Here is a 13,869-nt window from a genome sequence, read left to right on the forward strand (position 1 = left end):
CTTAGTGAACACTCTTTGAAAGAATGAGTGACTGAAGGGAATGAAAATTCTACTGAAACATAAAGGAAGAAATGATTTTCTCTGCCCAAGAGAGACAGGAGAGGCTTCCATGTGGAAAGACCTTTGTGCCAGCTCTTGAAGGATGAAGAGGAGTTAACTAGGCCAAGAAGAAACACCAGACCCAGCAGTCGAAACTGAATGGACAAACTCAGAGGTGTGGTGTGGTGGGATCAGCAATCTTTGGGGTGGGGATGTGGCTGGAGCCTGAAGGCTGAGCCTGGGAAGGGCTAGCTATCAGGAATCCTCTATGATGCACTAAGCGTGGACTTTCTCCCTCAAGGCAATGTGAACCATCAGAGGCTTACAATGGCTAATGACCAGAGCAGATGGATGCTATAAACTAACAAAGATGTGCGGCTGTGATTTGCATTTCTCCAGAAATGTCTTTCTCATAACACAAAGTGGTTGTAATCCAGAAAGTGATAAAAGACTTTCGGAAATGAAGAACACGTCATCGGCAAGAAAACAGAAAATCACCTTCCATGACGACAGGCCGTGTAGACTATACCCTCCTCACTGCCAACCACGAAGTTATTGACGTCTCCCGTCGGGAAAGCCATTCCAGTAACAGCCACGGGCTTGGACTTATTGTACACCAGCTCCATGCTCTCCTACCAAAACACGGCATGTGTTACATTCCCTCTGTCAACTCCTTGCCATGCCAAAGATAGCACGGAAAAATCATTTGACTAAATCGTCTGTTTGCTTTTCACACAGCGTTACAAAAGACCCCGGCTGTGCCAGAAACCACGCTTTACTGCCCTGACATTCATGCTTCTGTGTATCTCTGGTTTCAGGCCGGCTGGATTTCATCAGCGTGTGCTGCTGCTTCTTAAGTCAGGCAGAGATGACAGGTGAGAATTTTGAAACTAATGGTGCAGAAACTAAAGATAATACTGTAATGGTTACACTTGTCAGCCCCAGGCTTTAATAAAACACACAATACCCTCGTATTTACAAACATTTTCAAAATCAATTGTTCGTGAGAATACACATGTATTAATATCAGATGTACTAAGCACATCTGTCAAAGCAGGAGTGTGTGTCCTCCACGGACTAAAACCAGAACGTCGTCACTTGGGTCATAAAAACCAGATTTCAACAGGGACTGGGTTTCATGAAGGGCACTGAGTATGTAGGCTGTAAGTCTGTAAAAACTAGCGTTTAAATCAGTCTTTAAAATAGTAAATGAGAGCTTTATCTTATCTAAAATGATTTTCAAAACCAGGAATAAGGATGTGCTTGCACACCATGATGGCCACTGAGTCCTTGAAATGTGGCTAGTGTGGGTGAGTCAGCATGTAAATTATGCACTTTTTAAGACTGACTATGGAAAAATGACTGTGGGGTATCTCATTAAAAGTATTATATTGATTATATGTTGAAATAACATTTTGGATACATCGGGTTAAATAAATTATTAAGTTTTTTAAAATCAGGAATTAAAGTATATTTTAAAAGACATTTTGTGGAATTAAGTTTAATAATGGTGAAGAGTAATTAACTACAACCAACGTCCTTGGATATTTCTGGCTATTCACACCAAACAGACTGCTTTGTGCAACTTAAGTAATTTTTTTAAAAAAGTTCTAGGGGATCCTGTCATTGTATTTGGAAGTTTAGTCTTTTTTATGCAAGCAAACAAACCCAGTCATCACTGCCTGGGAGTCAATAAATCGCAAGCCCATGCTAATAGTCTGGGAAGCACAGACCACGTGGTCATGTGATGTGCTCGCAGTTTGAGATCCACACACAGTGAGTGCATTAGTGAGGGGATGCTGTGACAATGCAAGACAGGGAAGTGGACCTTCCAGTGGTCTGTTTCACTGCTAAACTTAGCAGCAGGAAGGGACAGTCACCCACTTGGGACAGAGCAACTGTTGTCTGCTCCCAGGTCTGCCTGCATGCGCAGCCATGCCCAGAAATGCTCCACCTCTGTATATACAGAGACAGGAGTCTGCGGCCGTGCAACAAGTAATAAAAATGGCCACATAGTCCCGTACGACTGGCTTTAACCTAAACACATACATTTAAATCACCAAAATGGGCAATTAAAAATTCCTAATTAGAGGGTTCCCTCATATCTGTTTGTAATCTCCATGCTCTTAAAAGAAAACAACAGATTGCTGCGAAATTTAATACAAAGCTATAAAATACCCACACACGACCCCCAACTTGTATAAATGTTAAAGATCAGCAAAAACAGAGGGACTTAGACTGTAAGAAGCCTATTAGCTCTCTCTCTCCACCAACTAAAATTATAAAGAGAACCTATTTAGTCTTAGCATTCTCTACACCTGCATTTTGTGGAGACTTATGAGAGGCTCTTTTCAGTTTCCACATTTCCTTATGTATCTGGAAACTTCAGGTATCTTCTAATATTGTGGCAGGGACAGTCTAGGATTGTTATTCCAGGAAAGGCAATAGAAATGTTAACACTGAGAGTTATCCTTGATGTTTCCTCATAGTTTGGTCAAAAGCTGTAACAGGAAAACTCTTCTCTGTTTTTAGTTGGAGGTGAGTGAAGTACTTTTTTCCCCCACAAAGAAATGCTGAAAGAATATGAATGTTTGTGTGGTCTTTTGCATATGTGTGTGTGGTCGTATGTATGTGTATGTGTGTGTGGTCTTGTGTGTGTACGTGTGTATGGCCTTGTGTGTATGTGTGTGTGGTTGTATGTATGTATGTATGTATGTATGGTCATGTGTGCGTGTGTGGTCTTGTATGTGTGTGTGTACACACATATATTCTGAAAGCTGCATTTTGAAGCCTCCCCACAACAGTCTCTTCCACTTCTGCTCCTGAGTTTGGCTTCCATTACTGTCATCAGGAGGGGTTTGGAAACGCTGGAACGTCTTCATTTTTGACTTCTCACTTGTTAATCAAGGAATGGCAGGAGCCACACTAACAAACGTTCCAGAGGAGCAAATGGATGGCTGGACAAATTCTTCAAGCACACAGGCAGTTGTCTAGGCTGTGGACACAAGCAAGGGCTTGGATTTTTGTTCTGCGGGGATACCTCTTCTCCAAGGCAAGGACCCGTCAGGGATTGCTCTGCTGAGCTGCAACCCCATTTGCATTTGTTAAACAATACTGTAGGGTTCATACAATTCATACCACAGGCAACGTTCATAATTACTATGCTTTAAAATGGATTATTTCATTTTCACTTGAAACTGACCTACGATTAACGTATTACAATAATTACATGATTTGTGGTAAAGGAAATGGGTTTTGGCTTCGAGAGGAGACTGCTGAAAACAGGCCCCACTCTTTCAAGTGCACCCCTTGATTTTAGCTCCTATAGGATGTGAGGGTTAGGCTTTTAAGGAACTATGTTCCATTAGGCAGGTATCTCTTTTAACCAGGATGCTCTTATGTGTAGGGGAAAACAAACCCACCTGTGGAGTGGAAAGCATGTCCAGGCTCCAGGAACACATTTTACCGTCAGTGGAGACAGTGATGAGGTTGTGAGCATTCTGGGTCCCCACTACATTTACACAGTACACGGGATGCTGCAAAAAACAAATGTGGAGGGTCAGACACTGATCCAAGAGGAAATGCTTACATGTGAGCGTCAAACACAATTCCAAAACAAGGATTAAAGAGTGACATAATCCTGCAGTAATACAAGCCTCAAGTCATTTCCCACTTTTGATTTGAATCTGATTTCTTTTTAAAAGCTCCGGCAGCAACACAGAGCAATGGCACACAAAGCTTCACCTAGCTCAGTCAGATACAGTGCAGTGGAGCTGAAGAAAGTGGGAGCAAGAGAGGGCTGATGGGGCAGCAGCGGTACGGGAGGGGGCCTCGTATTCCTTGACCGAGGCTCCACCGCACAGTTTGGCTTCTAAACTCATCGTGAGTGATGGAAAAAGATAGTCTTCAAAAGGGTAGAGTGATTGACTTTTTGGAAGGAGTAAGTGTTACTAAATCTGGAGTTAAGTGCATTACAACCACAGTGGCAAACATTCATTAACATTCTTTATCAAAAGTAGTTAATATTCATCTTAACTCTTTGATTGGAGGGAGAGATATTGGTGTTGGAAGTTATTGCCACAATGCACCTAGTAAGAAAAAATTAAGTTCTTTGATGTTGCTGCAAAATTTAGATGTAATCATAGATTTATTTTTCAAAATGTTATTCAGGATAGCATGGAGAGCTTAGATTTGGCCAGGGCTTTGAGAAAGGTCATTTAAACATCCCAGGAATCGTCAGCAAGATGCTCTAACCTTTTATCATAACTCAGGAAGGTTATCCCACTCCGTAGAATCCAAAATGGTGGGCTAAAATCATTTGCAGCTGCACATTAAATACTAAATGGGAGGTTAGCATAAGCAGAATCTTACAGTAATTTGGGTTAGATTTCAGGCGGCTTAGCCATCAGTGGCCAAACCACAACTCAGCTGACGCTTCTCCGTGCAGAGAGCGGACAGTCTCTCTCTTGGTAAGTTACTGTCCATAATACCTAGCCAGAACAACAGCGAAACGATCTTCAATACTGGAAAGTTGATACCGTATAAAAGATGGCTCCCAAACTACTATTACCATATAAACTCCTGGTCAGAAGGAACTGTAGTCATCAAGGGCAGCTACTCATCTGTCTCGACCAAGAGGTGGTCCAGACTCTGCCTGAACACCTTTCTCAGCCAGTTTTAGCACAAATTCCTGGGGAATTCTTCCTCCACCAGTGGGGACAAAGAAAGCTCAGGGAGATACTTTTAGTGCAGGGCCCTCTGACATCACATAGATCAAGTCAAAATAATATTTACAGACCATTGTTATCTTACTCCTTCTCCCCTAGTCTTGTCTTACCCGACTAATCATCACCGACTCCTTCAACTGTTCCTTGAGTATCTGGTTTTCAACACCTTCCCCATCCTGGTCACTCTCTTTTCAATACGCTGTATTTTGTCTGAGTTCCCCTTCCAGTGAAGTTCTGAGAATGAAACACAACTGTCTATCTATATTCTGACTAACAGAATATAGAAATTCAGGAAGCACTGAATTGTCACTTCTCATGTGATTTATTAAAGAAAAAAAAAAGGCCTCTACTAATGCATCCTAAGATGACACTTTCTTTTTGGGCAACTGCATCACCTCTTTTACTCATGCTGATGGACGGTCAACCAAATCCCCATGTCTTTTTTTGTACCATATCCTTCCAGAAACTTGCAAATGAATGAGCCTTAATGAGTCTGGACAGTGGTGAGCACAGGAGAGACAAGGACCTAAAACACTGTCCTGATCAGGTCTCTAACTATCAAGAGGATTATGAGGTGGGGTGGGACTGTGGACAGTGCTTTTCCCCAGGTCTCTGGCGTATGTGGAACCTACAGCCATGGGCAAAGTCAAATGCAAATCACACATGCTCTGCGTGCAAATCAAGTGGAAGAATGGATGGGAAAAATTCTCACCTGAAAATGAGAGACTCAGGAAGCTAGAGAATGGGAAAGCAAGGGCCATTGTTACGAACCTCAAATCCACCTAGTGTTTTTCAGCCAGAGTCCAATGGGGTTTCTTTTGCTAACCCCAGAGCATCAACACAAATCACCAAAACCCTAGTGGATCAGGACTCCTAAGGGTGGGTCTAGGGGGAAAGAAGGCAGTTAGAAGGATGTAGAGGGCCCCGAAGGCCTAGGAAGGAATGCGTGTGGTAGCTTTAATCAGGACTACTGGCCTGTGCTTTCAGGAGTAATAAAACTCAGTTTAAAAGAAAAGAGAGAGATGTAAAGAAACCAGAACAGAAGCAGACACGTGGGCATGCCTACTCATACACACACACAAACACACATCACTCTACTTAATGGGAAGAAAAAAGCAACGGTTCAGCTCATTTTTCCAGTATAGATGCCAGATTGTTTTTATTTATTTTAGGAATAAACTTACTGTGGGGCAGGAGGTTTTGGCTTTAATTAGGATTTCCTGTTGTCCCAAATGCATATGTGTGGTGGGTGTGAAAGGAAATTAGTTAGTAATCTGTGGTGGGCCTCTTTTTTCTTAACCACTTTTGATCCTGGTACCAATCAGCCAGGCATTAGTGGAAGTTGAAAGACAGTCACAAACTTAACTGTGCACTTAGAGCTGTGGATTCAACAAAACACAGCAAAAGAGAAAAAAAATGTTACGTTATTTTCTAACAGAAATAACGTCACTCTGATAATAAGAGTATTTTACTTGTGGTGATCATATCCTAAGTTACTTGAAAAAAAAGATGACTACTTTGGAAGAGTTCCTGGATTTAGACTCTCCCCTAAAGCTTAGAGCTAAATGTTTTAATATTTGGCTGTATAACTTCTTGAAATTTTAGAAGGTATGCTCACAAACACACCAGATATGCACAGAGAGCCAAGAAGTGGTTTTGCACTCCTTGAGCAGACACCTGCATCAAGCCCGTCTCCTCCTGGGTCACAATTTTGTTATTAGTTTGGAGAAACTGGGTAGACAACAGCAATTTTCCAAGATTCTCAAGAACTAGTTTCACCTGCATGTGTCTTAGGTCCAAGTCAATCAGAATTAAGGCTGACTTGGTATTTGTCATTTCCCATTGTCAATCTTACAAGAGTGGAAGAAATCTTCTTCTTTGTGGTCTCAGCTAAAGCAGCTAGCAGCCCTTTTTTTTTTTTTTTTTTTTTTTAAAGCAAGATGGTTCTGAGGCCAGCAGATGAAACAAATGAGGCAACCACATTAAGGAAATCGAAACAATAGTAGAGCTGTATCCTTGGGCATAATTTGGGCATTTCAGAAAAAGGACATCAGTTCTCCAGAATATCAGGGTAGCAAAGATTGATGGTGACATGCCTGTCTCCTCATTCCTCCTAACTGCTAAACACACCTGTCATTCTCTTAAAGGAAATGACAGAGTAGTTGTCTTATGAACACTATACTGAACCTCTTCTGCTAAATTATGGGTAATGGTTTTGAGATGTTGACTTTTAACCCTAGGGATTATATTGTCACTGTAGACTTTACCACTGAGACTTACACCATGCATTCCAGAATTTAAAGTCGTAGCATTCCCTCAAAACACAAATGGAAAAGGCCTGTTGGCCCAAGTCCCACATACCATCCCTAGACATAAAATGCTTACTCTTCATGGCCTATTTGAAAATACAAGTTTCCACCTTAACATGTAAACGTGAAGTTTCTTTGAGAAAACAATCTCACCGATGCCTCCTCCAAGGTTTCTCCCTGTGTCTTTTCTTTGTTTTAAGTTATCCTCTCTGGTAGCCTTTGGGATATCCAAAGAGAACCCTTCTACGTGCTAAAACTTGTCGATTATTAAGAGACTTCTCTAAACCCAGTGCTTCCTTCACGTACTTTCCACTCACCTTTCCTTTAGTCAGTGAGGGTGCAGTCACTATAAATGAGCTACGTCTCACTCAGGGTGACTAACAACATCCAGACTTCTGTCCATTATCCCCTCCTGTGGGGCCTGGGTGGCTGACAGGGATGTGACTTACCGTGTGTGCAACCGCTGACAAGGGTGTCCGCTGAACCGGGGTCCTCCGATGACTGCGATTATCCCACAGGACAATCTGGCCCGAGTAAGTCCCACCAACGACCAAGTTGGGATGGAAACGAGCGAAGCAGACTGACATCACAGACGACTGTGAGGGGAAAGAGGAGAAAGGTATACTGTTAAATGGTTGGAGGCTCGCTTCTTTCTGAAGCAAAAACATCTGATCCCATCAACTCAACCCATGCTGGCAAACACAGAGCAACTGTTAGGTGCAGAGTTAGTAGGACACTGTACATGGACACAGACTTTCCCTGGAGAGGCTGGCCAATGTTTACCCCTTGAAACTTGAAATTTGAAGTCCTGGCCATGTCACCCAATAGGCATAAAACCTATCTTATGTACATCCTTGTTTTGTGGTCTCTAAACCTTAGTTTGTGGATATTTCCCATTTATCAATAAAACTGCATCAGAACTAATATTAATTCTCCACTAAAGCCTTTACAAAGCCATTCTTGACTCTGGGGGCCTGTCCTCGCTGGTTTATACTCTGTACAGTGTTGGCAAGGCTTTGAGGACTCTGAGAGGGGGTGCTTTTTTCTGTCTTTTGTTTTTGGCTTAATGTAGACTTCTAGGAAGTACACTGACCTCAGACTGATCCAACTGGTTCCTCCCTAAATCCCCTCGCCTCCCACAGGCATTCTCCTGACCCTTAGCCTGCCCACTTCAGACAATTCTTAATGTTATTCTTTGCCTATTTTAACAAACAGTCAGAAATGGGTTTCAGTCCAACTCTGCCATGGTCTGTCATAGCATCACGAATGTGGTTTCTAAAATTCCACAGAAGACTACTGGGCACTACATTTTATAGGAAATTACTTAGCTGAGACAGAACCACGATACATTTAAAATCAGACAAGTTGGCTGCTCCATATTTGCTAAGAAGTCCATCTTGATTCCTGTTCTACCTTCCTTGGTTGCATTTCTATGAGGAAGTAATTGTTTTTAATAAATATTTCACCCTTTCAATTCAGTTCAATGAATAATCTTATGGGTAAAAAAGGCATTGAGGGGAACATTAAGGTGCTCATTGCCCTAGAAAACAGAATGAAAAGGCATTCATGCTGCTCATTCCTAAATGCTAGTCCATGCCTTTATACAGAATAGAAAAAGATGCCTGTCTGCATGGACAGTCATGTGAGCAGGTACCTGGTTTGGCAAGTGGAGAGTAAGGTAGATTTTTGTGATCACTTGTCCCTTGGGTTTGAAATCCTTGCACACAACTTGCACACACAAGCAGCAGGCTTGAGGATGATACATGCCATGACTAGATCATAGGAGTGTGTGTGTGCGTGAGGGTACAGATGTGAGTCTTTGTGTGTGCGATGGGAGTGGTGAGGAAGGTTTGTTTCAGCTAGGAAAAGGGAGAAAAGAGGAGAGTGGAAAGGGTAGGATGGTTAGAAAGACCTCACAAAAGGGGATGCATTACCCCCTGATGTATGTGGAACGTTCGGCATAATGGAAAGGAAAAGAAACAGCGATTCCTGAGAGATGGGATAATGGGAAAAAAGACTGGAGGCATCAAAACAGAGTCTGGTGAACAGCTACAGTCTGGTTTGGCTGGGAAGAAGCTTGCATGGAAAAAATACGGAGGAGGAAATGTGGCTGAAGAGGTCGTCTGGGCCAGACAAGAGAGGGCCTGGAATGGCAGGCACTGTTTGAATTTTTTTCTGTGGGCAATAGTGAGAAATCACAGCTTTCCAAGCAACAACAACAACAAAGGATCAAAGGCTGTAATTGATAAGCCAGCAAAGTAGTCATTGAAAAAGAAATGATGACCTCTTTCTGACTGGGAAGCTAACTGTCCATTAAAAAAAAAAAATCAGATCTACAATCATCTTAAGCCTTCCTAGTCAGAAAGTCTCAGATACCCTGAGGCAGAATGGAGAATGCAGACTACTTTTCAATGTCACATTTTCCTAGTTTGAATGATTTTCAGTTCTAATTCCTTGAACGCAATCGATGGCAAACACACTTGTGCCCCAATCTGGTTTTCATAAAGTTCAAGAATAACTCTCAATAATGATACCAAATGAAAGAAAAAGAAAATAATGCTGGTCAGCTTCTTGTTTTACACATCCCACAGAAACGATTCTTAGTTTTCAACTGATGAAATTCTTATGTTGCTTGAGCTATGTTGGAAACATTTTCTTTAAAACTTCAGAAAAGTCTTAAAATTATCCAGGTGGCATCAACAATTGAATTTACCAAAGCTCCAATCAATATGGATAAAGGAATGCCATTAAATTTGAAAAATCCAGAGTTCAACCACTTGATTGCTTCCGTGTTTCAGTTAAATCCCAGCAAATGCTGCTCCAAACCTTGCATAGTTTCTTAAGAGACTAAACTAGAGAAAAATGAACAGTAGAAGTATTTCTACAAAACAGAAATACAGTTGATCAACTAGAATTCAATCTTGCAAGGTGAGAACTCTAATTCCTACTTTTTCATTCATTAGTTTGTCCACACTTCATTCATTCAAACACATACCACCAAGTTTTAAAAATCATTTTAAAAATTTTTAATGTCACAAAAGCCCATCTCAAATTCAGAATCCTATTTATATTTGATTAAAAAGTCAAATTAATGCTAAAAAGGAGTAACAACACTTTCAAGCACCAGTCTTTGTTGTTTTGCTGCAAACTAATCTTTACAATATCTCCATGAGGGAAAAAGAGTACTTTTATTTTTTATTTGGAAAATTAGGAATGGTGGAGCAGTTATGTGATTCATCAATTTCACTTACTTTTTAAGCTCACTACGTTAATTTTAATATATATTCTATGTACTATAGACTGTAAATGCTTAGATTCCCGGGGTGTACCACATTTGATATACTTATCATTCATATGGAAAATCGAAGGTGGAATGATCTCAGTTCTCTAGATGTGAAGTTTGGAATTTAGTTTTTTCTTGAGATGTTTTTAAGTACCCTGATGTTTGATGTAATGGTGGCAAACATTTGGATGATTGGCTGAATTTATTTTTCATCTAAATGTGTAGGCTCCTTTAAGACACACGGGAACAGTTCCGCAGCCACTACGGCCCTGACAGGCAGCAAGTCTGCATCAGCACCCCCAGGAGTAAACTGTCTTAGAAAGATCCCTGCAACCTCGTGCTGTTCACACAACTACTGATCTAGTTGTTGTTGCCAGCTGTCATGGAATTTACTGACTGTCAGCATCAAGGCCAAGGACAGCATCATCCTTTGAGTTACATCTAATGGGCAGAGTGAAAAAGAATTCCAGAAAAGTTGACTGACAACACAAACATGTGGCTTTTTGTTGCTCTCATTTCAATAGCACATTTTCTGAAGACATATTCTATGAAAAAGCATTAATAATACTTATGTTACTAAAAATTTCATCACTTCCCTGGGAATTTAAAATTGTGTCTTAATTAAGTTATTCAGTGCCATAATAAAGCATTGATGATTAATACCATTTAGAGAAACAAGATTAACTGGAAACAAGAAGCTTCCCCACCTTGTTACTCTTGGCTCTGTAAGAATGCATGTGTATATAGACATTTTTGTAATTTTAACTTTTTACCTATTTTATTTTATTCTTTAAAATATTAGGGCCTTGGAATTTTTTTTTTTTTTTGTGGAGAATATATGGCCTTTAAACATTCAAATCAAGTAGCTTACATGAGTGGAAAAATAACAAGAATTTTTGGACAATGCTGACTGTCTAATCAAAGTAAGCTTTCCTGGTATTACACTTGAACTGTGCTTTTACAAGGCTCATGATTTCATTGATAAGGCCATGTTGATAGTCAAATTAGGGTCCCGGAAATATGATAAGCTCATATGTTAAAAGTTTCATGTAAAACTAGGGAGGCTACCTGTATATATTCCAACACAAGTAACACAGACATTATTACATGAGGAACCACCATTTCCAACAGGACAAGCATCTCATTTTGATTATTTACATCCTACAGTTCCCCCAAATCAGGACAAACAAGGTTTTCAGGATCAGGCTATCTCAACTGACAATTTCTGGCACCCTCCACAGACGTGGTCGCCCAGAGGCTCCCCAGGAAACTTTATTTTCTAACCTTGAGCAGACGGCCTGGTTACTGGCCATCCCCACAAAGGCACCCCTCCTCCTTATCCACATTGCCACATGGCCACTTGCACATGAGCTGACCCACTGAAGCAGGGTTCCACAGCCTCCTCACCTGTTTTGGGAAGAGGCAGTTTATTTTACCCCATTCACCAAGGGAATTCCACAGAGACGAGTCAGGGTGGGGACCCCATCCTCCACGTCTCCCTCTACTCACTGCATGCCAACTGCATTCAATTCCAGTCAGCCCCAACCCCTCTTTAAGTGGCTGTGGGGGCTGTTTTCTATTTTATGGAGTTAACCCAGGCCAGCTTAAAGATGGTACTTTCCCTTAACCACAGACCCAGATGCCCAGGGCAAACAGCCTTTGGTCACTGCTGGTTGGCAGCTGGCCCCGTAGGTTCAAATGTGATCTGGCTGCCTATGTCCTTCTGTATGTGGCACTCTGCCTGCTCCCTAGCCATTGTGCCTGGGCAGGAGGGCTAGGGGTCCTGCATTCAAAAGCATCTCTTCTGGGAAGGAACTGGTCCCAGAGAGGGAATGGCCATATTGTTGCCATATGCTGTTTAATGGTGGCTGACATTTTATTTGCCTAAAACCAAGTGCTTAATTGTCAGAGGGCTGTGAGGCAGAGAGATCAGTTGCTTCTGGCTACGAGTAGGCTAGTATGTATTTCTGCAAGTACCTAAGAAACCCACAAAGATACTTCTTTTGTTAATGGAAACAAGCATAATTGGCGAACACTGCTCTGGAAAACAACTCTTACAGGCATACAGGCAATCTGACAATGTAGAAGGTGTGAAGGTGGTAAAACTAAGACATGAGTCAGGAGTTGGACTCTAAGCTTTAATTGCTGTAAAGGGAAAGGGTCTTTCTTCTTTCAGAGCTCTCTTTTCCTATATCTAAGTCTCCATCCTAGGGTGCACACGTCATTCTTCTAAACTTTAAGAGTGACCATCTACTAAAAGTTATTACCTCATTAGTAACAGGGTGTTCAGGTGCAGAGACTGAATTCATTTGCTTGCTAATTCTTGACTCAGTTTGTGTCCAAAAAAAAAAAAAAAAGACGCTGATTATAAAATTTGATTTCTGGGAGATCAGCAACCACTCACTCCAATGACCTTTCTTAGAATCCCTTGGAATTTTCATGCCTTTCAGTACTGTGTGTGCCTAAACTTGGGCAGTGTGCTGAAGACACAAAAGTTAGTGCATAAACCACAAAGAAGTACCACTTCGCACCCACTAGGATGGCAGTAATTTTAAAATGTTTACATGTCCACTGTACCTCAATAAAGCCAGGGGGGCAACAAACAAAAAATGAAAATAACAAGTGTCAGACAGGCTATGGAGAAACTGGAACACTCACACAGTGCTGGTAGGAATGGAAAACGAGGCAGCCACTCTGAAAAACAGTCTGGTGGTGTTAAACATAGAGGCAGCATCTGACCCAGCAATTCCACTTCTAGGTACACACCTAAGATAACAAAAAACATGTAGCTACTCAAATTGTACCTGAATGTTCCTAGCGGCATTACTGATAATAGCCAAGAAGTAGAAACAACCCAAGTGCCCATCAACTGAGGAATAGAAAAACAAAATGTGGTGAATCCATACAGTGGAATAGTATTGACCAATGAAAAGGAATGAAGTACTGATACATGCTACAACATGGATGAATCCTGAAAAGATGCTAAGTAAAAGAAATCACAAAATCACATGTTATATGATTCTACTTATATGAAATGTACATCATAGGCAAATCCATAGAGGCAGAAAATAGATTATTGGTTGCTTAGGAATGGGGGTCAGGGGGAGAATGGGAAATGACTACTAATGGGCCTGAGTTTATTTCGGGGGTGATAAAAATGTTCTAGAGTTAGACGGTGGTGACGGTTGTACAACTTTGTAAATATCCCAAAAAATCCAGAGAACTGCACCCTTAAAAAGGGTGAATTTTATGGTGTGTGAATTAAATCTCGATTTTTCAGAAAGTTAGTGTGCAGTCATAGTTCTAATCTCATGAAGCTTACCAACCTTATTTCTTCTCTTCAAGACAACTGTCTGGACTATTCTGATCACTCTTTCCTCTAATAATTATTTGATTCTCTTTACTTCCCCCTGTATGGCTTCTTTAGTTTCTACTCCCTGAGAGGTTCTGAGGTGGACACACGTGAACTCTCTAGAGCAGATTCCTGCTCTGATGTCTACTAGTTGTATAC

The 13,869-nt window shown here is 41.2% G+C and overlaps 1 protein-coding gene across 3 annotated transcripts in view; it reads right to left on the bottom strand.

Annotated features, from left to right (window-relative positions):
• Positions 1 to 13,869, bottom strand: part of DYNC1I1 (dynein cytoplasmic 1 intermediate chain 1) — a 341,842-nt gene that overhangs the window by 72,248 nt on the left and 255,725 nt on the right. For all 3 annotated transcript variants that reach the window (XM_064487554.1, XM_031454937.2, XM_031454935.2), the window contains 3 exons: positions 7,525 to 7,671; positions 3,462 to 3,575; positions 538 to 671 (listed from right to left, as the gene is read on the bottom strand). In XM_064487554.1, the coding sequence (XP_064343624.1) occupies positions 538 to 671; positions 3,462 to 3,575; positions 7,525 to 7,671 (395 nt within the window). The remainder of the gene's footprint in view (positions 1 to 537; positions 672 to 3,461; positions 3,576 to 7,524; positions 7,672 to 13,869) is intronic.

Source organism: Camelus dromedarius, chromosome 7 (assembly GCF_036321535.1).
Source record: "Camelus dromedarius isolate mCamDro1 chromosome 7, mCamDro1.pat, whole genome shotgun sequence".
In the NCBI taxonomy this organism is placed as follows: domain Eukaryota; kingdom Metazoa; phylum Chordata; class Mammalia; order Artiodactyla; family Camelidae; genus Camelus; species Camelus dromedarius.